Source organism: Pogoniulus pusillus, chromosome 1 (assembly GCF_015220805.1).
Source record: "Pogoniulus pusillus isolate bPogPus1 chromosome 1, bPogPus1.pri, whole genome shotgun sequence".
Taxonomy (NCBI): domain Eukaryota; kingdom Metazoa; phylum Chordata; class Aves; order Piciformes; family Lybiidae; genus Pogoniulus; species Pogoniulus pusillus.
The window spans coordinates 11,573,118-11,599,877 of NC_087264.1; the positions used below are offsets into that span (position 1 = coordinate 11,573,118).

General features: G+C 48.0%; 2 protein-coding genes across 11 annotated transcripts in view; both read right to left on the bottom strand.

The window, feature by feature from the left end:
- Positions 1 to 10,793, bottom strand: part of AMN (amnion associated transmembrane protein) — a 29,775-nt gene extending 18,982 nt beyond the window's left edge. The window contains exons 1-4 of one of the 5 annotated variants that reach the window (XM_064168550.1): positions 10,494 to 10,793; positions 8,329 to 8,447; positions 7,265 to 7,338; positions 4,199 to 4,244 (exon numbers count right to left, since the gene is read on the bottom strand). In XM_064168550.1, coding sequence (XP_064024620.1) covers positions 4,199 to 4,244; positions 7,265 to 7,338; positions 8,329 to 8,447; positions 10,494 to 10,716 — 462 coding nt within the window. In that variant the 5' untranslated portion in view covers positions 10,717 to 10,793. The remainder of the gene's footprint in view (positions 1 to 4,198; positions 4,245 to 7,264; positions 7,339 to 8,328; positions 8,448 to 10,493) is intronic. The other 4 variants (XM_064168636.1, XM_064168394.1, XM_064168717.1 and 1 more) reach the window with 4 other exon arrangements.
- A 7,686-nt stretch (positions 10,794 to 18,479) lies between these two features.
- The window catches only part of TRAF3 (TNF receptor associated factor 3), a 79,154-nt gene continuing 70,873 nt past the window's right edge, over positions 18,480 to 26,760 (bottom strand). For all 6 annotated transcript variants that reach the window (XM_064169097.1, XM_064169266.1, XM_064169174.1 and 3 more), the window contains one exon: positions 18,480 to 26,402. In XM_064169097.1, the coding sequence (XP_064025167.1) occupies positions 25,831 to 26,402 (572 nt within the window). In that variant the 3' untranslated portion in view covers positions 18,480 to 25,830. The remainder of the gene's footprint in view (positions 26,403 to 26,760) is intronic.

Sequence of the window (26,760 nt, forward strand, 5' to 3'; positions counted from 1 at the left end):
CAGGGCTGTGGCTGGCTGTCCCTTGTTTGTCTTCCCAAGCTGCAGAAGTTTGCATCTGTGAGTGTTGTAGCTGGATCAAGACAACCAGTTTGGGAAGTCTCTGCTCTCAACCCTGTCTGCCTGACAACCCTTTCTCCTGTAGTTACCAAATACTTTCACTGTGACTGTGGGTCAGAGATTCCCAAACACCCTGAGGTGGTCATGCAGAACACAATGAACCTTCCTTCCCAGGGAGGGTTCATTCAGATCTTCACAAATTAACTAGGGTGAAGAAAAAAGCCACCAAGGCAATCCTTGGAGAATTACATGCCTACATTGGTAAGCTGCACCACTCTCTGCTCCTGGGAGCAATGTGAGAGCACCATCTGCACACACCATGCATGAAGCACAGCAAGAAAAGCCCAGTAAGGAGTCACACAGGATGACTGAAGGGAGTATGGGAGGTGATGAGGTGAGCTTGCTTGGTTAGAGATACACACACACACACACACACGCATGTAGAGAGGCACAAATACTGGTCTTGTGACCCTCGGAGGTCACATCCTCCCCTGCCTGGGAAAGGCCAAGTAAGCAGGGTCTGGATGGGGTGCAGAGCAGATAAGGGTCAGTAGTACACAGCACAAATCCTGCCCATGGGGAGAGGTGGGGGAAAATGCTTCATGATAAACGTGGCCCTCATCTGCAGCTCCTGTGCAGGACTCTGGAACCACTGGCCTCTGAGCTTTCTGGAGAAGATGCAGCTGCTCCAGCTACCACTGGAGATCAGCCTCCACCACTGAGACCAAAACCCCAGGCAGCCTGGACTTCGCAAGCCGGGAGGAAGCTGTTCATGTGAGGATGATTGTGGCAGGGAAATGAGAGTCCCACAGCACACATGGTGTCCTGGCTTCTGGCCCACTCATGCTCAAGGACTGCCCAAACATTGTTTAAACCAGTCATAGGATTAAAACACAACACATTGTGATGGGAGCCAGGGGATGGCATCGCCTCCTCTCCACAAACATGATGTGCAAGAACAATCCTGTACCCTCTACTTCATAGCACACATTTCTGAGGCTGGCCCCACAGACACAGCTCCTCGCTCACCAAGGCAGGTCTGTTGCCCATCTACCACCATCCCTTCCTAAGATCCACATCACTGGATAGCACTTCAGAAATGGCTCCATTGTCCAGAGGGTCTTCATTTGTAAATGATTTGTCCTTTCTTTTTTTTCCCCAACAGAAATTAAGCATCTCAGCTTCTGAAGAGGACAAGTGGAGGTTCCAACTGGGCAGTGGCTTCCTGCATTCGGGAGTTCAGTATAGAAATTGCTTATAGGCTGGGCCACTTTCCAAGTACATTTTGAACTGAAAAATGACATGTACCAAAGGACTGGAGCCAAAAAGCTGGCAGCTTCATCTGCTCTCCCTTACTCCTGCCAACCTGTACTTCAGGGCCATTAATACAGCAAGCATAGTCCCATTAGTCATTTCCCATCCCTGATACTGTTAAATGACTTATCTCCTCAGTCATCGTTATCAAGTGCAATGACAACTGAAACACAACCATCATCTTTTTCATCAAACTAAAACAAAGCAAAAAAAGACCCCATGTGACCCTTGGTCCAGAGTCACTCCATCTGCACCTTCAGTGTTGCAGCACTGAGAAGCAGCCCACTGCCCCAAAAAGTAAGTGAAAAATGAACCTAAACTCCAAAAGAATAAAATAGCAAAGGAATGAGTGTTTTTGAACTGGCCTTTGGCACATATCAGGTCTGCTTAATTTATGAGCACCAAGCTGAGTTGACTGACAACAGCAGTGTGACTGGCATGCCACCATCATCAGTGCAGAAAAATAATGCAGCACTCCTGCTTTGAACCCAGGTGAGCAATCCTTGTGGTTGCAGCTGGCTCTTCCCCCAGTCTTATTTTAATCTCCAGCATCAACAAATTTGAATTTCTTATTCAGGTGAGGTGCCACTGTCCCCATTATGCAATGCTGAGACTGCCCAGGCTCAGGCATGCTGGGCTCCACAGCTCTGCACCAGCAAGCAGGACCTTTGCCACTGGGGCTGTGCACAGCTCTGAGTACTTTCCCTCACCTAGCACCCAGATGGGGTGCAGCTTTGGGGCTGGTGCTAGTGGCATCCCATCAAACTACACCACGTTATTTCTCCACCACAGAGTGCTGTAATGCACCATAGGCATTAATATGGAAGGAAACCAATTTCTGCATCATAGAATCATAGAATCAACCAGGTTGGAAGAGACCTCCAAGATCATCCAGTCCAACCTATCCCCCAGCCCTAACCAGTCAACTAGACCATGGCACCAAGTGCCTCAGCCAGGCTTTTCTTGAACACTGCCCGGGGAGGTGGTGGAGTCGCCGTCCATGGAGCTGTTCAAGGCAGGATTGGACGTGGCACTTGGTGCCATGGTCTAGCCTTGAGCTCTGTGGTAAAGGGTTGGACATGATGATCTATGAGGTCTCTTCCAGCCTTGTTGATACTGTGATATGCTGGCACACAGGCACGCAGACACACACTCCTGTGAAATTTCCTACCTTCACCTCAGGAGAAGGAAAAATAATGCCTTTTCTAGGTGTCTTATTAGCTGGCTGTTTGGGAAGAAGAGAGTAGGGAGCACTGGTGCCTGGGACAAGCACTAACTGTGGCAATTCGTTAGAGCCAGCGCCCCTGGAGAGCAATTGGCATTTCGAGATCAATCTCTGCCAGGAACCGAGCAGGCGCATCCTGCAGCTAAGCTGAGTACATTCTGCTCTTGCAATTAGGCAGCTAAAAATATAAGGCTGGGTAAGAAATCCCTGGTTAGACCCCAGTGCCCCCTCACTTTCACAACTCTCCTCCAGCCTTTGCAGCCCCTCACTGGGTGGGCAGGGAAGAGGTGTAGGCAGCTGCCACCACCATGGCAGGGATCAGTGATGGAACGGAGCTGGAAAGGTGACGTTGACACTGCTGAATAGCCCCAGCCAGTCCCCTGACACCACAAGGTTTGAGTGAGGCTGTGCTGCCCACGTGGCTAAACCTGACTCCTGCTGCCTCAAAAATAGCAAGTGGCATCATCCATCCCTGACCCAAGCTACAGTGCTGGCCAGCTCAGGCACAAGCCACACCAGGACTGGTGTTACTGGGTCAAATACCAGGCATATAGCCACAACTGTGTCCTGACCTGGCTCTCTTTTGAAGCACTGTGATGGGTAGAGGGTCTACACCCCTCAGAGAAGTCCTTTTCCTCTAGCAGCAAGACAAGTAAAGGCAAACCCCACCTTGCCCTGGAGCACTCCCATCAGGCAGCATCACCCTAAGCACCTCCATCTTTTTCTTGCACATCTACTCCCAGGAACTTCTGAAAGCCAGTTAAATACTGATCTGCATCTTTAGGCAGCTAAATGCCATACAAAACCCAGCCCAATCACAGTGGTCGTGCTTCAAAGTCACTTAAACTGGATCTGGATTTAGCGTGTGGCTGAATTAGGGACCCACTCAAAACTTCAGATGAAATAGCCACCAAGCTGGGTGATAAATGGGTTTTCTCCAAGTGTGGAGGTGGGCTGATTACCCCAGCAGACCCAGTCTCCTCCCAGGAAAGCAGGTCCTGGCACTAAGCTGGTGCCCACATGGAATGAATGGTGAGGGGAGGTGGAGGGCTCACTGTACAGAGGTGCTTCCTTTAGTATAAATGCCTGAAAGGGGCTGACAGTGGTACATGACGACTGCCTGGCACCTCAGATCTCACTCCACTTAGCTTAGGAGTCAGGATAAGACATCCCATGCTGCCCTTCTGCCAGCAGGGCAAGCACAAGCACCAAGCATCCTTCTCTATATGTTACTGTGGGCACTGTCCTCATGAATGTCAACGAGATCCTAGTCTCCTCCCCTGTCATGAATTTCCTCCTGCACTACTCTAGCAGACAAGGCTCTCTCTCTGTTTTTTCCTTTATGGCCAAAGGCTGTATAGCATCTCCATGGAGACTCTAAAGCTTAATGTATTCCTGCTGAATTAAGTGATTAATTCTCCTGCGCAGCACAACCAGCAGCTGGACAGGTGCAGCCCAGCCTCACTGCAAAGAGCCTCATGATCAATTCATTTTCTAACTACCCAGTTGCCAAATTTCACACCATCCCCACAAGTGACAGACCATCTCAGGTGCTGGGTTTCATTCCTTTTTCATCTCTAATTTTGGCAACCCCTGTATCACCTGGTGATGAGAGAGCACAGTGGGTCCTAGGTGGGAGGTAGCTGAGCTGAAATGAAAAAGAAATATTCACCACTATGCTAGGAAGCTTCCTGGGCTGCTTCATCACTGGGGCAGTGATGCTCAGAAAGGTGTGAGCTGCATCATGGGCTATATCCTGGTGTGTGCTTGGCTGCCCCCAGACAGAAGTACAACAGAGTGCAGCAGAGGAGTGAGCCCCTGCAATGGTGCCAGCCCCCCCGTGGGCTCCCAGCCCTCTTCTCCTGCTGCACAGTGGCAGGACTATAACACCCACTGTAAACTTGGAGCCCACCCAACTCCTTGCCGACAGTCGGGTCCCAGAGAAGCCCTGGGGCAGCAGAGGGTCCTCAGCACTTCCACAAGGATCACTGGATCTTTTAATGGGGTGAACTGGGGACAGGCTGGATGGGTGGGCAGAGGCCAATGGGATGAGATTGACCAAGGCCAAGTGCAGGGTTCTGCACTTTGGCCACAACAACCCCAAGCAGCGCTACAGGCTGGGGACTGAGTGGCTGGAGAACAGCCAGGCAGAAAGGGATCTAGGGGTACTGGTAGATAGTTGCTGAAGATGAGCCAGCAGTGTGCCCAGGTGGCCATGAGAGCCAGTGGGGAACAGTGTGGCCAGTAGGACAAGGGAGGTTATTCTTGCCCTGTACTCAGCACTGGTCAGGCCACACCTTGAGTGCTCTGTCCAGTTCTGGGCCCCTCAATTCAAGAGAGATGTTGAGGTGCTGGAGCATGTCCAGAGAAGGGCAATAAAGCTGGTGAGGGGCCTGGAACACAAATCCTATGAGGAGAGGCTGAGGGAGCTGGGGGTGTTTAGCCTGGAGAAGAGGAGGCTCAGAGGAGACCTCATTGTTGTCTACAACTACCTGAAGAGAGGCTGTAGCCAGGTGGGACTCAGTCTCTTCTGCCAGGCAACCAGCAATAGAACAAGGGGACACAGTCTCAAGTTGTGCCAGGGGAGGTCTAGGCTGGATGTTAGGAGGAAGTTCTTCCCAGAGAGAGTGATTGGCATTGGAATGGGCTGCCCAGGGAGGTGGTGGAGTTGCCATCCCCGGAGGTGTTCAAGAAAAGCCTGGCTGAGGCACTTAGTGCCATGGTGTAGTTGATTGGATAGGGCTGGGTGCTAGGTTGGCCTGGATGATCTTGGAGGTCTCTTCCAACCTGGCTGATTCCATGATTCCAGCACCCTGATCCCATCCCTTGCTCATGATGGAACGTTGCTCCCAGTGGCCGGCAGCCAGTGGGCTCAGCCACTGAGGTCACTGGTTGTGCAAAGGCTGTGCTGCACCTCCCTCTCCTTCAGCCAGATGGAGGACAGCTCAGCTCAGCTCTTAAACTGGATTGGGAAAGGCTCACCTTGCAATGAATAAGGCTGCTTTGCAATTATGCACTTTGCAAGCCTCTGATGAAAGTACTTTAGAAATATTATACATTCATCTGTAAGTAAAATAAAATCTACTGGAGTGATATTTTGCTCTTTTCTTCTCTGGGTAAATTCCACATCGTTTATTACATTATATTTGTATGTATTTCCCCAGTACATTCCTTCCTTCCAAAATTCATATTTAAAATGCCAGATAAATAAAGTAGCTCCTCCAAATATTTGTGGAGGGATTAAATGTGGCACATGGCGTTATTAAAGCATCAAAACTATTAGTGGCGTAGACAGCCTGAACAAATTGCAGCACATGAATTTCAAGGGCCTGTTCAGATTTAATGGCTGATAAAAGATCAAAGGTGCCCTAAAACTGAGAGAGAGAACTCAGCCACAAGCTCATCCCATCCAGAGGAGGAGGTTTTGCAAATGGGATCCAGCCCAGTTCGTGCCATCCTGACGCTGCGACAGGGATAGTCAGTGACCTATCCCATGTCCATGCTTTGGGGCAGCAGAGATTTGCTTTTCACTGTATCACAGTATCACCAAGGTTGGAAGAGACCTCATAGACAATCAAGTCTAACCCTTTACCACAAGAGCTCAAGGCTAGACCATGGCACCAAGTGCCACGTCCAATCCTGCCTTGAACAGCTCCAGGGACGGCGACTCCACCACCTCCCCGGGCAGCCCATTCCAGTGTCCAATGACTCTCTCAGTGAAGAACTTTCTCCTCACCTCCAGCCTAAATCTCCCCTGGCGCAGCCTAAGGCTGTGTCCTCTTGTTCTGGTGCTGGCCACCTGAGAGAAGAGAGCAACCTCCTCCTGGCCACAACCACCCCTCAGGTAGTTGTAGACAGCAATGAGGTCTCCCCTGAGCCTCCTCTTCTCCAGGCTAACCAATCCCAGCTCCCTCAGCCTCTCCTCGTAGGGCTGTGCTCAAGGCCTCTCCCCAGCCTCGTCGCCCTTCTCTGGACACGCTCAAGCATCTCAATGTCCCTTTTAAACTGGGGGGCCCAGAACTGAACACAGCACTCAAGGTGTGGTCTAACCAGTGCAGAGTACTTTTCCCTTTAATTCCTTTCTCCCTCCTAAACCTGACCCTCAAAGCTGTGGGACCAAGACCCTGCACCACCATGATGTGTATTTGAGGAACATCATCTGTTTGCTCAGAAACTCCTTCCTCAACCTGATCACACATTTTGGCAGGATGTTGAGCCATGTCATGGTCAGGCTAATAGCACCACAGAGAAACATAAGCCTCAATGGCACTTGAAAGCAAATATCTCAAGCAGCATTTTGAGATTTCCCAGAACAGTTTGTTTTCATTTCAAGATCTTTTGATGTCCGCTTCACTGAGCCTCTGCCCAGGGCTAGAGCCTGCTCTGTGTTGGCAATGTTGCATGTTAGTGCTCCTCAGCAAACTACTGCCAAGGTCTCAATCCCACGGAAAGGCTTTTTCCTTTTCTTTGGGGAGAAAAAAATAATCTCTTCCAAATGAAAGGAAGTTCTGGAGTGCTCTCCCCCATCTTCTCTAAGGAAAACAGTCCCAACAATGTGCTTTGTGGCTCTATGGTACAGACCCTGGCTGCTGCCACTTTTGTGGCCTCATCCCAGTCAAGGTATCCTTGGTCTGGCTGCAGCGCAGAGCTGGCCCTGACCTCACTCACCCTTCCCATGGCGCCAGATGCTGCCTTACCATGTCAGTGAGTGCATGAGGAGAACTGACAAAGACTGAGACGACCTGTAAGAAAAGGGAACATAAAACCAGGCTTTCATCCAGCTGGCAATGGACTTTTCCAAAGCCTGATGGCATTTTGCATAAAGGGCACCCTCAGCAAGTTTGCTGATGACACCAAGCTGTGTGGTGCAGCAGACATGCTGGAGGGAAGGGATGCCATCCAGAGGGGCCTGGACAGGCTGGAGAGGTGGGCACAAGCCAACCTCAGGAGGTTCAACAAGAGCAAGTGCAGTGTCCTGCATTTGGGTCAGGGCAATCCCAAGCACAAATACAGGCTGGGCAGTGAGTGGCTGGAGAGCAGCCCTGAAGAGAGGGACTTTAGGGTGCTGGTGGATGAGAAGCTCAACATGAGCCAGCAGTGTGCACTTGCAGCCCAGAAAGACAATCAGATCCTGGGCTGCATCAGAAGTGAGCCCAGCAGGGAAAGGGAGGTGATTCTCCCCCTCTGCTCTAGCGAGACCCTACCTGGAGTATTGCATCCAGTTCTGGAGCCCCTATTACAAGAAAGATGTGGAGATGGTGGAGCATGTCCAGAGAAGGGCCATGAGGATGCTCAGGGGGCTGCAGCAGCTCTGCTGTGAGGACAGACTGAAAGGGTTGGGGCTGTTCAGTCTGGGGAAGAGGAGGCTCCGAGGTGACCTTGTGGCCTTCCAGTACCTGAAGGGGGCCTACAAAAAAGCTGGGGAGGGACTTTTTAGGCTATCAGGGAGTGACAGGACTAGGGGGAGTGGAGCAAAGCTGGAGGTGGGGAGATTCAGCCTGGACATGAGGAGGAAGTTGTTGAGCATGAGAGTGGTGAGAGGCTGGAATGGGTTTCCCAGGGAGGTGGTTGAGGCCCCATGGCTGGAGGTGTTTAAGGCCAGGCTGGGTGAGGTTGTGGGCAGCCTGCTCTAGGGTAGGGTGTCCCTGGGCATGATGGGGGGGTTGGAAGTGGCTGATCCTTGTGGTCCCTCCCAGCCCTGACTGATTCTATGAAAACAGAAGGTCGCATACCTTGTTCCTCCAAAACCGGACCAGATCCCTGGCGCAGGGGACTCTGCCTGCATCCCAGTTGGAGGCCGTTTCAAAATTAGTGTTGGGGATCCACTGCTTGTACACGGCAATGACACTGGCTGGGAGAGGCAGAGAAATCACTTTAATGCAGTCCACCTGAGACACTGGGAGCACTCTCTGTGGTGCGCTATAGGAATGAATTGGACTTTTCATACTGGATTCAGGGATTTTCCACCAAGGGGCTGCCCTGTACCTTCCCAGGTCAGCAATCTCAGCCTTCCTCTGCACAGGTGGTTATTTTTGGCTGGGTAATGGCTTTTACCCAAGTAGGAAGAGGAGTAAGGGACAAATATGTGGCAGGCAGCAAGAAGGCAGGAAAGCCTTGCAGGCAATGGGAAGCCTGGTACCTCAGCATTCATTGCAGTGGGTTTTGTTGCCACTCAGACTAATCAATTGTGCAGAGAATCCTCAGACTTGATGTTTCCAGCAGCACAAAAAACCAACAGGACCACAATCACAGGGACAGGGATGACCCCACTGGCCAGGGATTGGCCATGGCAGAGGTGGGGTTCCACTCTGACCCTCTTTGTTTGCACAAGCACGACAGCCTCATGGCTCCCAGGCCTGACATTGCCCAGGCTTGGCTGAAGATGCATGTTCAGCTGAAAATAATTCTACAGCAGAGTGAATTAAATGGCTTCAGGCAAGTGAGTTGTGAGAGAGAACATAAGTAAATGCATTTTTTAAAAATAATAGGAATAATAAGGGGAAAACAAAAAAAAAATCAAGACAACAAAAAACCTTGCTTGCTTTTATAGGGATTATCTCTTCTTTAGAGGAAAAACCCATAAAGCACATGAATATGTAGAAAGGCAGTGGTGGAGAGGACTGGGCAGCAGAGAGGGACCGGGCACTAGATGTCAGATGGAGAACAGGTCAGGAGGGGCTGTGGAGAGAGAAAGGGAGGTCTGAATGATTCCAGCTGATGGAGGAAGGTGCACTGCAGCAAGTCTGGGACACGCTCGTCCAAATGATGGAGAGGGATGTGGCCAGTCGTGCTAAATAGGCTCTGCGGAGGCTTTATCAGCAAACAAGAATCGCCTTGGAGTGTAATTTGCATTGTTTGACTCTGCCAAGGGCTCGTATGAGACTGCTGTAGGTAACCATGTCCAGGCACAGAGGACATAACGTGATTTTAACAAGAATTGAAGTCCTTCTGCAGGAACAGGGGCTGAAGCCCAGGTGCAAAGTACAGAGGGGGTTCCCCAGCCCTGCACCAGGTTGCTGCCATGGCTCTCAGCTGTCTGACGAAGCCCTCAAGCAAAACAAACGCTCTCCTGCCCGGATCCATTTCAATACCCACTGAGAGGAGAAAAGACTCTAATGGTGATAAGAAAAAGACCAAAGCAGATGCTTGCAGTGTTACAGGCAAACACACCTTGCTGGCTTGGGGTGAAAAAAAAGAGCTTAAGATGGCATTAAAAGCCCCCGATGGCAACTGCAAGCAGTTCTGTCGCTGCTGCGGTTGACCCACGTCCCTTTCATCTCAGGACGCTAGGGAACAGAGAGAGTAAAGCTCCAGCAGAAGGGCTCGGCCAGCTGCGTTGCACTCACATTTCCACAGCTGCAAAGTGCTGTGTCAATTGCGTTCTTGCCACGCCAGAGACGGCTCTTTGCGCTGGCTCCGCCGCTGCAGCAGCTCCTCTGTCCAGGGACTCTGGGACCAAGGAGGTTAATGTCCTGTTGCAAAGCCTCTTCCCCCCATGCAGCTGTGCCGGTGCATTCTTGCACCCTGCACAGCTCTGGAAATATCAGTGTGTTATTTAATCAGTCTTGTCTCCAGGGAAGCACAGTCCTTGAACATCAAAGCAACAAGCATATTCAACAGGCAGTGCGTCCTGCTGTGCAGAGCTGCTGGCTTCAAATAAGAGGACAAAACCCCAAGCTGTGGAGCTGCAGTGGGCACACCACAGTAATCCCAGCCTCGTTCTCCTGCCTTCTCCCTGCCTGTTAGGAAAATGTTCTTTTTGTGGTACAGATACATCTGAAGTGACCCAGCCTGCAGCTCTGCTCTGAAGCAGGGTTGCCGAAAGCACACCTGAAATGGTGAAGGCGCCCGGTGATCACCCCTGCCTGCCACAGCGCTTGGCCCTGGGCATACTCACCGAGGAGCTGCAGGACACAGAGGAGGAGGAAGAGACGCTTCATTCTGCAGCGGGCTGCCAGCCTTACCTCCTCAGCTGCACCTTGGACCTTGCCCAGGGCCGCGTCATGGGCTCGGCACGGAGGAGGCTGTAGAGAGAAGGGGGTGAGCCAGTACAGGAGGTAGGTTATCCTGAGCACAGAGCACAGCCAGTTTGCTCTCAGCTCTTTTCCCAAGCTCCCCATTTCCTTGGCATCCGTGAGGAGCTTTGGAAAGCCGCTGGGGAAGGAGGTGGAGAGATGAAAGCAGTGATCCCCCCAGCTTTGCTCACTGCTTACCATCCACACCTGCTCCACCCACCTGGGTCCTGCTAAAAGCTGGTGAACGTGAATGCACCACCTGCCTCCCTCCCCTGCAGAATGCCAGGTGCCTTCTAATTACTAGTAATGGTCTCAGTGTATTCTCAATTGGAAGAGAGCAACTCCCAGAGGAAACTTGCAGTTGTACTTTGGCCACCATCTGATTTGCTCATTGCCTGGTGCATGCCCTGGCAGTGCTGACACAGCCCCGATTCTGTTCAGGCTGACTGGGGCTGAAGGGGGCAGCTGACAGCGACACCAGCGTGTGCGGCTGCAGAAGAAGGAAGGACTCCACTAACCCTCTTCTCTATCCAAGCATGGAACAAAGCTGCAAGCACATCGAGACCTACATCTTCACAAGAGTGTGTTAGATGAGGAAAAGGACAAGAGGAGAGCAGTGGCACTCTGGGAAGTGGGTGCTGACATACCACATGGTGGTATGGGTGGTCCATACCACAAAAAAAGCTGGGGGACTCAGCATCTGCCTGGCAGGGACTCTTCCACTGATGGTGGTACAAAGAGGGCAAGACTGTAAGATCTGTGAATTTGTGATTTACAGAATCCCAGAAGGAGACTGAAGAGGTACTTGGAAAGGTCATCAGTGGAGGGATCACAAATGACAAGAAGTTCTGACTTGACACTAGCAAGGATTTAGAAGTACAGAAGGGAGAAGAGGCCATTCCCATCTCAGTCTTCATGCCTCCACTGCTTCCCAGCTTCCAACCGGGCAGATCAAAGGAGAGTGGGGATCAGATCCCATTATGCCTGCACAGTTGTCTGTCTCCCAAAATGTTAACTCACTTGATGTCAATTCCCACCTCTGGTGAAAGCACAGGATTAAGAATTGCAGCAGGGCTTCTGTCCTCAGGACACTCTGGCTCAGACCTGCATGATGCACTGTGCCCTGTGAAAGAACATGAAGGTGCCTCTGCCTCACTGGTGTCGCATGTGTGGTCCACGAAGTGCCAAGAGAAAATTCTCCTGAGCAGCAGCTCTCAGCCTGGGCATCAGCCAAACAGAGTCAGCATTTTCTGCACAGGGAGCTGGATGCCGAGAGATATCCTGGAGGTGAAAGGCTCCTGTGCTCTCATTACCACTCACAAATCTCTCCTGAGGGACTCTTGGGGTGAATGCTTCAGTGAGATGCCCCGTATTTTAACAGAGGGGGAAAACCATGATAGATACTTGGCAATAACAATCTGGAGAAATGACTGCAGTGTGCAGAGGGCAGGGTAGGTGCTTGTTTGCAGCCTTGGCATCGTACAGCATGGCCAGGGTGGGCAAGAGAGGAGAAACCACTGATGGGACCCTGTTTGAAGAGTAATGCCATGGCTCCTGAAACCCAGTGCTTTGGGCTCTGCTCCACACTCTTATTTTTACTTTGATCTGCACCCACTAGTTTTGGGCACTGCTTATTTCAGTTGCTTAGCAGCTTAGGCTCCACCAAAGCTGATATTTGCTTAAGTGGGGCAAGATTCACCAGACAAGCAGGCAGAGATCTAAAACACCCCATTGTCTGACCTGCATTCATCAAACGACCTATGAAATGCTGCCCATAAACAGTCCCTGCTGCCCCAGCTCTAGCATCGGGGTAGGACAGGACAGGGCAATTCCAGAAACCCCAGCAAAGCCTGTATTAATGAGGACAGCTGCTCACTACAGTGTTACTTCTGGGAATTGGAGGGGCATAATAACCTGGCCCTGGCTGTGTGTCTGGGTCCAGAGCATGCCCCTCTCCGATGCACCTTCTGCTGCTACTGCCCCAAGATGCAGGTGCGCCCCAGGACCGGATAGGCACAACAGAAGGCTGTAGAGGAGTGAGATTTGGATCAGGCAGTTACAGGGAAAGAAACAAAGATAAAAGGAAGCAGAATTCAATCCCCAGAAATGAAAGCTGCTGCCCTGACAAGGAGATCATTTTACTCCTTGCCGCCAGCCCATCATTCTGCTCTCCAGCTGCTCTCTCCGTATTGGCTGCCGTGCCCCCAAACAGGGCAAACACATCACTACTGCAGAGGGGGAAGCCCACGGCGGATGCTTGACCTTCCCAGCATCGACTTATAAGCTCTTATCAACGCCAGAAACATCATTCCCCTTAGCCAGTCAGTAAAGCCAGCGCCTAAAATCATTCAGGAGCACGAAGCACCTCTCTGAATTTCCCTGTCCTACAGCAGCATCTCTTCTCGCTGCTTAAACCGGCTGCAGCCTGCAAGGTCAGGGCCATCTCCTCCCCCATGAGCCCTCAGTCCCGGCACTTGGTACCCGGGGCGCTGGAGCCCCGCGCCGAACCCATCGGCTTTGGGCGCTGGCAGCTGCGGGCAGCGGTCCCCGGGCTGGGGGATCACCGCCAGCTCACACACGCTCCCTGCAGCACCCAGGCAGCCCACGAGAGCGCCGGCCAGAGGCATTCCACACTGGGAAACTGTTCTGCGGTAGGTCCGCTGGGCCCCACGGCCTCGCAGAGGACACAGGCATGCCACGGCCAGCGGCGCCCACGCCCTGCCTGCCAAAGGTGCGCACGGCTGCTACTGAGACTCACTGACAGGCTGGGCTGTACCCAGGCACATCCTCCTTGCCAGTCTCCTTGGCACAGTGCCTCATATTTGGACATAGAATCATAGAATCAACCAGATTGGAAGAGACCTCCAAGATCATCCAGTCCAACCTAGCACCCAGCCCTATCCAATCAACTAGACCATGGCACTAAGTGCCTCAGCCAGGCTTTTCTTGAACACCTCCAGGGGCAGTGATTCCACCACCTCCCTGGGCAGCCCATTCCAATGCCAATCACTCTCTCTGCCAACAACTTCCTCCTAACATCCAGCCTATACCTGCCCCGGCACAACTTGAGACTGTGTCCCCTTGTTCTGTTGCTGGTTGTCTGGGAGAAGAGACCAACCCCCACCTGGCTACAGCCTCCCTTCAGGTAGTTGTAGACAGCAATGAGGTCACCTCTGAGCCTCCTCTTCTCCAGGCTAAACACCCCCAAGCTCCCTCAGCCTCTCCTCATAGGGTTTGTGTTCCAGGCCCCTCACCAGCTTTGTTGCCCTTCTCTGGACACATTCCAGCACCTCAACATCTCTCTTGAATTGAGGAGCCCAGAACTGGACACAGCACTCAAGGTGTGGTCTCACCAGTGCTGATGACAGAGGCAAAATACCCTCCCTTGTCCTACTGGCCACACTGTTTCTGATGCAGGCCAGGATGCCATTGGCTCTTGTGGCCACCTGGGCACACTGCTGGCTCATGTTCAGCTAACATGAAGCTCACCATAAATAACTGGGGAGAAGAACACTGTCAGATTCACAGCCCCTGAAGCTGTTACATTGCATGGCTGCCCCCAAAGCAGGCAGCTGTGAGTAGTGACAGAGGCAGCAGAATAAACCCACACACAGGATCTCATTTTTTCCCTCCAGAAAGTAGTAATCTCAGGTGAAACATTGCAACCTGCAGTGCCACAACTGATCCCTGACAGCAGAGGAGCTGTGCGCGCTGCCAGGAGTGGCACAGCATCATGCCAGGGCTGCCCAGGAGCTAAAGCTGAACATTCAGTCACCCCATAGAGCTAAACCTTCTCTGAGACTCCTTGCCCATTCAGCAAGAGGAACTTGTCTGGCACGTTACAGGCTCCTTGCAGCCACACAGTCACCTTCTCCTAGGAGCAACAAAGCAGGAGAAGTTAACAGAGGGGATTACATTTTGTCTTGGAGCTATCTAGAAGCTGTGCTCTGGCTTCCTTCTTACCTTGCTGTGCAAAGCAGCAGAGCAAGGACTTCCTGCTGAGTATGACTGTCAGAACCAGCCACAGAGCCGCAGCTGCGTGGGTGGGGGGTTCTGAGCCTGTTTCCCAAGCCCTGAGCCCACAGCCTGCTGGGCACCTTAATCAGCTAACTCCACCCAGAGACTCTGCTTGTGTAAGATTTCTTTTTATTCTCACGGGACTGATTGCCACCCCTATCTACACCTGGGAGAACTGCTGAAAGAGGAATGGCTGGGGACAGGCTCCTACCTCATCTGCTCTCCTACTGGCTAATGGCACAGGGTATAGAATCGTTTAGGTTGGAAACGACCTTGCAGATCACTGATTCCAACCATTAACCTAGCACAGCCAACACCACCGCTAATCCATGTCCCTAACCACCACATCTACTGGTCTTTTCACTACCATCAGGGATGGGGACTCCACCACTTCCCTGGGCAGCATGTACCAATGCTTCACAACCCTTTCGGTGAAGAAATCTTTCATAATGTCCTATCCAAACCTCCCCTGGCACAGCTTGACACAATTCCCTTTTGTCCTATTGCTTGTTAGTTGAGAAAAGAGACTAACCCCCACCTCACTACATCTTTTCAGATAGTTGTGGAGAGGGGGAAGGTCTCCACTCCTTTTCTTCAGACTAAACAGCCTGGGTGCCTCAGCTGCTCCTCATAGGACTTGTGCCATAGACCCTTCATCAGCTTTGTTTCCCTTCTCTAGACGTGCTCCTGCAACGCTATGAATTTCCAGTAGTAAGTGGCCTAGGACCAAACACAGTATTCAAGGTATGACCTCACCAGTGCCGAGTAAAGGGGAGGCAATGGCTTTCCTGGTCCAGATGGCCACAATGTTCCTAATGCAGGCCAGGATGCTGCCAGCCTTCTTGGCCACTTGAGCACATCAGTGGCTCATGTTCAGATGGCTGTTGATCAACGCCCCCAGGTCATTTTCTGCCTGCCAGTTTTCCCATCACTCTTCCCCATGCCTGCAGGACAGCATGGGGTTGTTGTGACCAGAGAGCAGGACCTGGCACATGGTGTGGTTGAATCTCATACAGCTGGCCTCAGCCCATCAACCCAGACTGCCCAGATCCTGCCTCCTAGGTAGAGCCTCACAGCCCTCAAGATCAGCATTGCTGCCCAACTTGCCTTATGCTGAAACAGATGCCATTTTTACCAGCCAGGGATGATCCAAATAATCTTCTCTATGGGAGCTTCTGTGTTGGCACAAAGCAGCCATTGAGCATGCATAACAATGTCTGCAAACAAGCCCTGCCTCTAATCAGCACAGCAATGCTCCCAAAACACACATTTCCACAGCTGCAAGTGATACTGCGAGCTGCGGCCAAACATTGCTTAATCCAATTTGCAGCCCACGGGATAGAAGTCAGGCCCCAGGGGCTTTTGTGTGCCTGCCAGCCTGGACAGTGGGAATTCAGCTCCCAGCCTGGGCCAGTTCCTTGTTCTTTGGACCCTATACATGCGAACATGCAATGGGGGCCATTGTTCACCAGTTCCAGAGGCCACCTCAAAGCTGCAGAGCCTGGGCAGCCCCACCCTCCTCAGGTACCATGGTCAGTGAGGAGGGCAGGGGAAGACACTTGGGTTATTGTCTCTTTTGGCCTCCAAGTATAAGCCAGACAGCAACAGCCTTCAGGGCTTGGTCCAGACATGCAAGAAGGAACCACAAAAGGGACTCACAGAAAACCTGCTTTGGGGAAAGAGGGGGGAATCAAACCTCTTCTGCCATTTGTTTTTACCACTAGATATTTCCTTCAGTACTTGAACAGCTCCAGGGCTGGGTCACGCCAAAGCAAGCTATCACCGAGCTGGAGATAGGTCCATCTGCAGGACCATGAAGCTTTTGGAAGTGCTTCTCCTTATCAGACAGCAAGCAAACCCAAGGCTTCAAACACTGAAAATCTTCAAAGGAATTGAAAAAAAAAACCCACCCTGCTGCAATTCTTGCAAGAGATGGATGGCCTCAGCAGCAGGTCCATGCTCAGGAAACATAGGCAACTGCACTCTCTGTAGACCAGGAGAGCTCTTTCCACGTTCCCCAACTTCTCTGCACTGCCAGAGCTGGCACTCTCTTCCTGTCATCCTAAATAATGTATTGCCTCCAGGGGAAAGCATGCTACCACGCTGCCAGTCACCTTCTCGGACCTATTGCCAAGAAGAAACCCTCTACAAGGGCTCATTCTTGCCAGGAATGGCACTGTGTAGCATTTCAACTGATTCATCGCTGGAGAAGAAGCAAGGAAGTGAATTGGTGTTTCCCTTCATATTTAAAGCAGTTTGTTTCCTCCCCACCTATCCTGCCACACTGTGATGACACATCACATCTGACTAGCACCAAGCAATAAAATTTCAGAAGAGCAGCTCAGGGAACAAAAGCTGCTCTTCCATAAGAGGGCTTTGCTGAAGGGTAACACACTTCCTTAAGAATACAAGGAAACGAAGAGCCTTTTCACGCTCCACAAGGAGATTTGGAGAGCTTTAGGCAGCAAAGCCTGGAGTGCTGGCCATGGGAGTACAAGTGGAAAGTGTGATGAGCAGGGCAGGAGATGCCAGAGCATCCAGAGTGACCTAACAGTGCCTGCTCTTAGCAGCACAACGGAACATCCACCACAGCATACCCTGCATGCTGTGAGGATGGAATTCCTTAGCCACCCTTCCCTATACTTGTTTTTTTTCTCTGGTGTCCCCATTCCATCAAGAAAAGGCACTCAGCTACCCAGCACTTTAAGATTATCTGCTGCCAACACCAGCATTGGCTGTCTGGGTCATGCTCACATCCCATTGCTGGCAGTGGCTTTTGCTGAGGCACTGCAGTCTTGACTCTAAGAATAGGCATGGCATTCCCACACTGCTAAACCCAGTAATACCCATGCAGTGACGTTAAAGAGGAGAAGTGGGGATTTCAGTAAGCAGGAGGTGGTAGGAAAGAAATGTAAGACCAGGCAGCTCAGTGCTGTACTCAGTAGAAGTGACACGCTTCATATGCCACCCCAGGGATCAGGGTTTTCATCGCTAGGCTGAATCTGAAATGTAGTGGAAACATTATTGCTTCACCGCTCCCGAAACACTGTGATGCTTTTTCAGACTGCACCGTGTTCTGTGATTTCAAACACATGCATTTCTGAGTTGAGAAGGGCCACTAATGACACTGCAGAAAGAAGGAAATAGTAAAAATTACCTTTTCAGATATTAAAGCCACTCCATCTCCTTAGCCACACTTCTTTGGGAAAGCAGCGTGCCACAAATGCACAGAAAGCCGTTTCAATTATTTCTCCTCTATTCGCACAAGGACTCTTGACACTGATGTTAGCATGAACACCATTACCTGGTTTACTCTAGCGGAGTTATCACATGGAAAATTGGACTCTGATAAAAGTTAGGGCAAATTTTCTGTGAAGAGGAAGGGAGGTGCCACAATAAAGGTTCATCAGGTGCATAAGTGTAAAGCACTGAACAGCCAACACACAGGGGGCTTGGTCTACAACTACCTGAGGGGTGGTTGTGGCCAGGAGGAGGTTGCTCTCTTCTCTCAGGCGGCCAGCACCAGAACGAGAGGACACAGCCTCAGGCTGCGCCAGGGGAAATTTAGGCTGGAGGTGAGGAGAAAGTTTTTCACTGAGAGAGTCATTGGACACTGGAATGGGCTGCCCGGGGAGGTGGTGGAGTCGCCGTCCCTGGAGCTGTTCAAGGCAGGATTGGACGTGGCACTTGGTGCCATGGTCTAGCCTTGAGCTCTGTGGTAAAGGGTTGGACTTGATGATCTGTGAGGTCTCTTCCAACCCTGATGATACTGTGATTGATACTGTGAAAGGAGAAAAGCAGCATCTTGGCCATTTGCAAGTCAGCAGTCATTCAAATTCAACACAACGAGGTTTTGTAAAAAATATTATTTCCTATTTAGATTTATTTTTCTTTTTCCTTTAATAACACAGTTTAGCATTTCAGAGTTTGGCATTCTACACTCTTACACACTGTCCTTGTTTATTAGCATTTAAACACAAAAAGACATAGCAAGACCTCCAAACACAAATAAATACAAAAAACACAATATACAATAAACTGAAATACAACATATAATAATGCTATTGGGAAATTAAGACATGTTGCTAATTCCTTTATTATTATTATTATTATTATTTTAACAACATGGTTATTGCTGAGCAATAAATTATACATATTAAAGTTGTTTTTCCCCCCTAAAAGAAAAGGACGCGAACCACTGGTTACCAGATCACTTGCACTGTATCCTTACAGCTATTGATAATTAAGACAGGCAGAATATACACAATCAAATGAGGTTGGCCTTCTTTGGTCTTTGTTTTTGATCATAAAACTGAACACAAGTGTACCGTTCACTGAAGAGTATGAGATTAAAGAAATGGATACACAAGTTTCAAACACGTTAATTTGTACACTATTCTCAATCACTGATGTCTTTCCTACAGATATTTCTTACAGAATTTCTTGGAGACAAATATCAGCTTTAGTTTTCCCAATTATTATGTTGTTCCATGCATCTTAAAGGTTATCCTACTTGTCTAAGAGAAATAGACCTACGTTTAGTCCATCATCTCCTAAAATGGGATATTTTTCACAGCTCTCTAGTCACCATTAAATCATTGGAGTTTTATACCTTGTAGAAAAAATCCTGAACTTCTCCTGTTGGATTTTTTTTTGATAAAATTGAAAAAGAAGAAGAAAAAAGAAACAAAACAAAACACAACCAACCAATCAAAAAAAACCCCAAAAAACCTGAACAACAGCTATAAGGACAACAAAATAGGTGACTCACATGATGCATCAGCAACAATGGAAGCTTGTACCTTTTCCATTCTACAAGTACAGATTATACAACTCTCTGCCAGTGACGCAGGTCATAGTTGGAAGATGTGTCCTTTCAGAGGCGAGCCACATTCAAATCCGAAGCTCAGAACACTATGCAAGAAAATGACCTTTACGAATGATAATGCTGGTTTATCTCAGTAACCCTTAGACAGAGTCAAATTTTATCACCACGCATCACACTGCCAGCAATGGAGCGTGTGAACACCGGCATCGCTAAGAAGTTAAAAAGTCCTTGCAGAACTGGCAACCAAATTAAAAGCTTAGTTCCAAAGGACTAGAAACACAAACACCGTACAGAGACAACAAACCCTTCCCTAAATGGGTAGGTTAGTAAGCCACAGAGTTGAGATTCCAGATTTGAATTCTCCATCAAGTCCAGGATTTTGGTTCAGGTGCTTCTCTGTGAAATTTACAACTTATTTGAACCCTAAGGAACTAATCCTAACTTGGAGGGAAAAAAGAATATAAACAATCACAGCCTAGTATCTACGCTAACATCATGAAATGGAAGACAGAAGCTGCAGTCTTGACTATAAATTAGGAGGGAAATAGGAATAGTCAGATCCCTTACATGTTATGTATCTCTACTCTTCTAAACATTGAGAGGATGTCCCTGAATCAGCAGTCCAAAGTTTTGCACAACCCTTCTATCTCACGCTTGTCAGCAAAGCTGGATTAAGAGGAAACAAAAGACCAATTAATCCCTCCATATTTTGGTTCAAAGAAAAAGCGAGAGAGCTCCACAAGAAACAAATGGTCAGTCATTGGTAGAGCAAAGATGAACCCACTTCAGAATGGCATTCTCTACCCTCAGTTAAGAGGAGCATCAAGTGTTACTGTGTTGGGTGATTCTGAACATACAGAGCAGGACACACATTTACTGATGTTACTCACGCCAACACATGGAGCTGGCCTTCCACTCTGCAGGCCATGCAAAGCACCACCAAGCAGTGAGTAACATCTGGGCTACCACACATGTAGAACCCCAAATCACGACAGCTTGTATGTTTAATTCTAGCCCTTACTGTCCTGATGTGGGTGTTTAAGGTATATCAGCTTGTTTGCAGGACAAATGTATCAAAAGAGTAAAACCTCGTGACCTGAAGATAACACCAGGGAACTGGAAATGCTCCTTCAGTCCCATCTCCAGGAGATTCCTTTTGTGACTCCAAACGAGTCACTTTCACATCTCATCCTTGATTTCCTTTTTCCAAAAGCACCCACTCTATGTTTGCAGATGCAAAGCACTTCCTACACTGCAAAATACACTAAAAACTACTCTCAGACAGGCTGAATTCCCAAACAAGTCATTTTTATTGCAGTAGCTGTAATTTCTAGGTCAACCAGAATATAGAGGTATTGACTGAACAGGATAAGAATTCCAGGAAGAAGTCCAGTTGCTTTTCATCACTTTTTTTTTTCCCCAAACAAAAGAATTTGTAATTAACAAGTAGCCCATAATGGCATTTGTTTACAATATGACAATCTTCAAATCAGCAGAGCATGAGGAAGGACATCAGTCCTAGGTGACATTCCAAAGTCTTCAGAAAAGCTAAACAAACTGTTTAGTTTGCTATAGACAGGTTTTCAAAACTGGAAGATGTGAACCCAAAGTTTGCCCTTAGCCGTGATCTTCCCTTAGCAGCAATGAGTTATATTTGCACCAACTGATCAAGTACAACTTGGAGGAAAGGGTTTTTTTTCACCACTTCTATGTAAAGACTTTGCATATATGTGTGCATGCATGTCTATGTATATGTGTCTGTACCTACACACGTATAAGTTAGAGCAACAACTAAGAGATTAGGTATGCAACCCGAACATTTTCCCCCCCTCACCTATTTGTATATTTGCATAGTTAAATCATATCAAGGCATCAATACTGCAGTCACATTTTTCACTCTTCTGTGGTGCAGGCAGCTTTTCTTTTTACTCCCTATATGCTTAACTCTACCTTGGACCAAACAGCACCAGTGTTTGAAAATTAAAACAAAACAGAAACCCTGCACTGTTGGTGAAATGCCTACATGGATAGAACAGGTGGCAGCTTTTAAACTCCATCTCAACAAGCCATTAACTGTGGCAAGCTGAAAAACACAAGCAGTAAAATCACAACCTCGCATTCATGGGTTCAACATTTAAATTACAACTAACATAAATCTCTATCACCTTTGCATTTGAGAAATTCACCAGGCACAGAAACAGGAAACAGGTACATATCTTCACCTTTTCTTTTGAAAATAGGAGCACCCATGGGAGAAGGAACCCATCTGTATTTCCTAAGAAAGCCTGTATGTTAGATGTGACCCACAGCACCCTTTTTTTCCATCAAAGTCATGCCACTCCTCATCTGTTTTTCCTATTGCACATTCTCTCTGTGAAGAACATTTACAGTATAAAGCTGAAATCAACATTGCATATTGTAAGTCAGCAGCTGAAGGTGTACCATGTAGACAGCAACTGAAACAAGACCCCTTTAATTAGACCAGAGAAGCAATGCAGACATGGTCATGCATCATAATCGCAGGTTGGTCTTTAAATACCCAAAAAGTTTCATCCCATTTAGAATTCAAGACTTTCTAGGTAACAGAGACACTCACCCTGTGCTGAAGAGCATACAAAAGGGGCAACAACGTCCAGATTGCCACACACTGGAATCTCCCTAGAGAAAGCTGGAATCAGAAGAAACTTGTACATAACTTGGAGCACTATGGTTAAGAAAGAATACCAGCAAGAGACTTCAGCTGTGCACTGCTAGGAATTACTAAGCAGAGGGAAAAGAGGTTCCATTGAAGAAACTCTGTTCAAAGCGATGTAAATTCTCTGGGACCCCCTTGCAATAACGGCATGCCAAAGGAGTTGGCCGAGATTTAAGAGTATCTGCGGGGGCAGACCATTGCCCCATGAATCACTTTAAACAGACAGTCCCTAGAAAACTTTGGATATCTGGGTCAGGAACACAGAGAAGAGAGGATAAAGGGCATTTCAGTGATGAGAGAAAAAGTTTAAACTATTTAAAGTGTTGAGTAAAGCACCAGGTATCTTTTCCTTTCAATTTGGAGAACAGAGAATATACAGTGGCCTTGTTTTCACAAAATATGCTACATACTCCTCGCTGGAAAGCAGAGAAAACCGATTTCTATGTACACAGTAAGAACTCTACAGAGATGGCCCGTGAGTTCTGTGGAGAAAAGGGTGTTACAGTCAAGGCTTCAGGTATTCCACAGCAGGCGGTGTCTACGTTTGTGTAGCAAGATCTTGGATTTCACAGTAGGCAGGGTTGGCAAACTGGAAATTCTCTGGCAGCTTCATGTAGTTTTAAAAAAGAAGTGCAGTAGGCCTCTGTTTTAGTAACCGTGATAAAAAGCATCTAGGCAAAAATATTTTCGTATCGATAGCACATTACTGCATTATAAAAGCTGCCCAAATGAAGCTGAAGATCCTGGCAGCTGGTGCTTTTGGCACTTGGGAGATGTGGAAAGCAGCATAGAGATCTGTGAAATATAACAGTGACGGATGTTTCTGCTACAGTGATTGGCATTAATATAGTTAGCAGTGTTCATGTTTAAACTTCTCCAGGAAGTTTCCGAGTCTATATCCCACCAAGAGGAGATATTCAGATCTCTTAAAGCTACTCGTTTAGGCTGTGCGCAGACTCAGGAAGACTTCCCTATTAGTTTACACTTTTTGCATGTTTCAATGTCCTCTTTCCATCACAATGGCTGGAAACACTTTTTGTTTTTCCTCCTCTTTCAGAGAGCCTGGATTTAGAAGCACGATTCTGTCACAGGAGTTGGATATGGTAGTCACAAATCTGCAGAATATGCTGGGCCCTGCTTATACTAGAAATCTCCTCCAAGTCCCAGATCGAAACAGGCTATCAACTGTTTTGAGACGGCCAAACGGTTTCATTTAAGTTTGTAAGACATGCACTAGCAATGGGAGGAGAGTCCTTTGGACATTTCCACTTGGGAATCCTGTTTTCAGTAAAATTCTGTGATGCACAAACACAAAAGCTCAGCTGCCCACGTTCACAATTATTAAAATGACACAAGTTGAGCGAACCTTCGCCCTAAAGCGTAAGTGATGGGTTTGCTTATGCAGCCTGCATAAAACTGCAAGTGCCATACAATTTTATCTAAAGATATATAGTTGCAGGTATATCTGTAGATATCTGTCTCTTGTGCAGAACATCCTCCTTCCGTGCTAGAAACGCAATGCTAGCACATGCCTCCACATCTGAGCTTGCACCTGTTGACAGCTATGTACCATACAGGGAGTACAGTACCCCCGGACAATGGAAGGCAGGAAAAGGAAGACAAGTTGCTGCTGACGGCTGCGACAGTCAGCAGCAGGCAGTATTCTAGCAGGTGCCTGGAAAACCCATGAAGACCACTTAGCATGCATTGTATATTCATAAATACTTCTTGCAGGCACTGTGTGTGAAGGCACAGCCAAAAAAGACAATGGGAAAGACAAGCTGAAATACAAAGGCATGAATTCAACTGCACCTTAAGACAAAAATTGTGACTATGCCTGGAAAAGCAGAAAACTGATACAACCTGACATTAAAGACTGAGATGCAATGTTTTAATTCAAGCCTACAAAGGCTAAAAACACAGTAGTGCAAGTCTGCTCTGCTAAAGCAGCTCCTGGATTTTAAAGAGCACCACAGTGCTGTGTCTCTTGACTTGCTTGCCACAGGCTGTTAAACAGAAGCAGATGAACACAGCAGGCTGCAATCAGCATGTTTCAGGGCTAGCAAATGCTTTCCACTACAGTTCAGGCTGTTAATAAGAAAGAAGCCCATGCATTTCCAGTTAGGATGCTCGTCTGCTATGAGAAGCTGCCGTGAGCATATACATTCACAGCCCCAGAGAGTTCTTCTCAGGTGGGTCCGTTTCAAGTGATGCCACCATTTCAACCACAGGCATTAGAGGAGAAATGTTGCCTGCCTTCACAGTGGCCATGGAGACTGTCTAGTCTGAGCTCCATAGGAGCACTGGGCATAACGTTTTGGCACCTGAATAAGACAGATTCCTCCAGGACCAAGCCATAGAAGCTCCAGAAGACAAAGAAATGGGCTTTGGCTTCCATTTTGTACATTGCAAGGTACCCTAAGGGCTCTGAAGACAAGGCTAAACATTATGCCTGAAGTTCAATTAAACTACCACTTCAGATATCAGAATTAATCTGAATAAAAAGCTATGGTTCATAAGCAGCACAGCACATCTAAGGCACATGTATGCATGCAAGCCACCATCACTATATTAAGACATTGCTAATTTGTCCTTAAGAAGCAATGGCTGCTAGTACAGAACAAACATATAGGCTTTTTTCAGCACTAATCCTCCTCCCCAATACTGAAAAGACTATATACTGCTGACAGCATAATGTGCAACATATATAGCTTGGTTGGAAAGCATGGGGCAGAACTTTAAAAAATGTACAGGATTCCGTTTAGAACTCCAAAGTTCAACAAATGCCCTACTTTAGGGTGAAAACAATTATAAATCTGATAATGATGCACAGCATCCATGAGTGATTTTTCCTTAATTTTGAAATAGTGTCATTAACTACGACATATATTGTAGGTTTACATTTCTAAAGAGAAATAACAGAATTGAGTATTTTGTTTTTCCTATCACAAGTGATAACCAGTGTTTGATATCTTCTATTTTTTTTTTCTTCCAAGAAATATCAGTCTATCAACAGTTTTAAAATAAAATGCTTTCTTGTAACAATAGAACTTTAAATAAAAATATGGTTTTGATTCAGATACTTTTGAGAAGACATGGATACTTCTCCAAGATCTTCTGACAAAGTAATTATTAAAACAGAGACCAGATGAGGCCTTAAAAAGACAATATACTATATTTCAGACAAGATTGCACCTCAGTTTTTCAAATAATATAATTGCAACATTACTTCATCATTTCTTCTTTTAACATGCTGACAGTTTCCAGCTAGCCCACGTGTGAAGGGTTTTTTTTTTCCTTTTTGTATTCTAGCTCAAAGAAATAAAAGTCAGTCATTTATTCAGCACATACTGTATATGTCTTTTCACCTCCAATTGACTAGATCATTAGTAAGGTTAAAAAAAAAAAAATCCTCTCTGACCATAATCATTATCCTCAGGAGGGATAAGTGATTCTTCAGAGTTTAAGTGTGGCTAACTCTATTAAAAAATATACCATGGTATGATCTATTAATGTGTTGCTACTTTCGCAATTGGACCCTATGCAGTTATGCCTTCAAACTCTTCCATCTGTTCCACAAGGTGGTTCTGTGAGCTTTAGGACCTCCGATTGAAGACAAACTGATATAAAACCCCCAAACGGAGTTGTCTTCTGTGTAATCTGCCTCCCCCGTTGTATGTCAGGGGTCTGGTAGATCCGACGTATCCACTATGACTTTAATAAAAATAGTATCATCTTTAATATACGTTCCATTCTCTAGGACAGTTTGAGCCACAAAGACCGGGCAGCCAGACGCAATGTTCATTTCTCCAGTCGGTTTCTTGAAGCTGCTGCTGTTTGGATCTGGCTTGAAAGCATCTCCTAAGTGGCGCCGAGACGGTCCCTGATCCATCAGCATGAGAGTCACTTTCTGTTTGAAGGGCCAGGGGAGCAACGCGTCGTATTCTCCACGCATTATGACAAAGAACAGCGACAAGTGCGTCCCCTTTCCCATGCCGTCTCCGTTAAGGTAAACTCTGGCACACATCTTGTAGCCGAAGTAGCCGGTGTAAAAGGGTTGGCTGTACAAGGACAGGGTCTTCCCCATGACTGCCTCTTGCTTCCGACGTTTATAATCTCGGATTTTCCAAATCAATACTCCATTGTAACTGGCAGTTTCTAAAACCTGGAATCGGAGGTCCATGTCGGCCAGCCGAATGTCATGAACGCTCAGCATCTGGTCATGTCTGCTCAGCTGTGTCTCTAGCAGGCCTGCAGGGATACAGAAAGACGGGGACAAGGAAAGTAGTTTTTTCCTAAAGACTTTACAGCCAGTGGCTGATGATGCTATTGCATCTATGGACCATAAGGTCCATAGAATCTGTAGGGGTCCATAGGGTCTACTGGGGTCACAGAACCATAGAATCAGCCAGGGTCAGAAGGGACCACAACCATCATCTTATTCCAACCTCCCTGCCATGGGCAGGGACACAGTACCCTAGATCAGGCTGGCCAGAATCTCATCCAGCCTGGCCTTAAACACCTCCAGTGATGGGGCCTCAACCGCCTGCCTGGGCAACCCATTCCAGGCTCTCACCACTCTCATGCTCAAGAACTTCCTCCTCACACC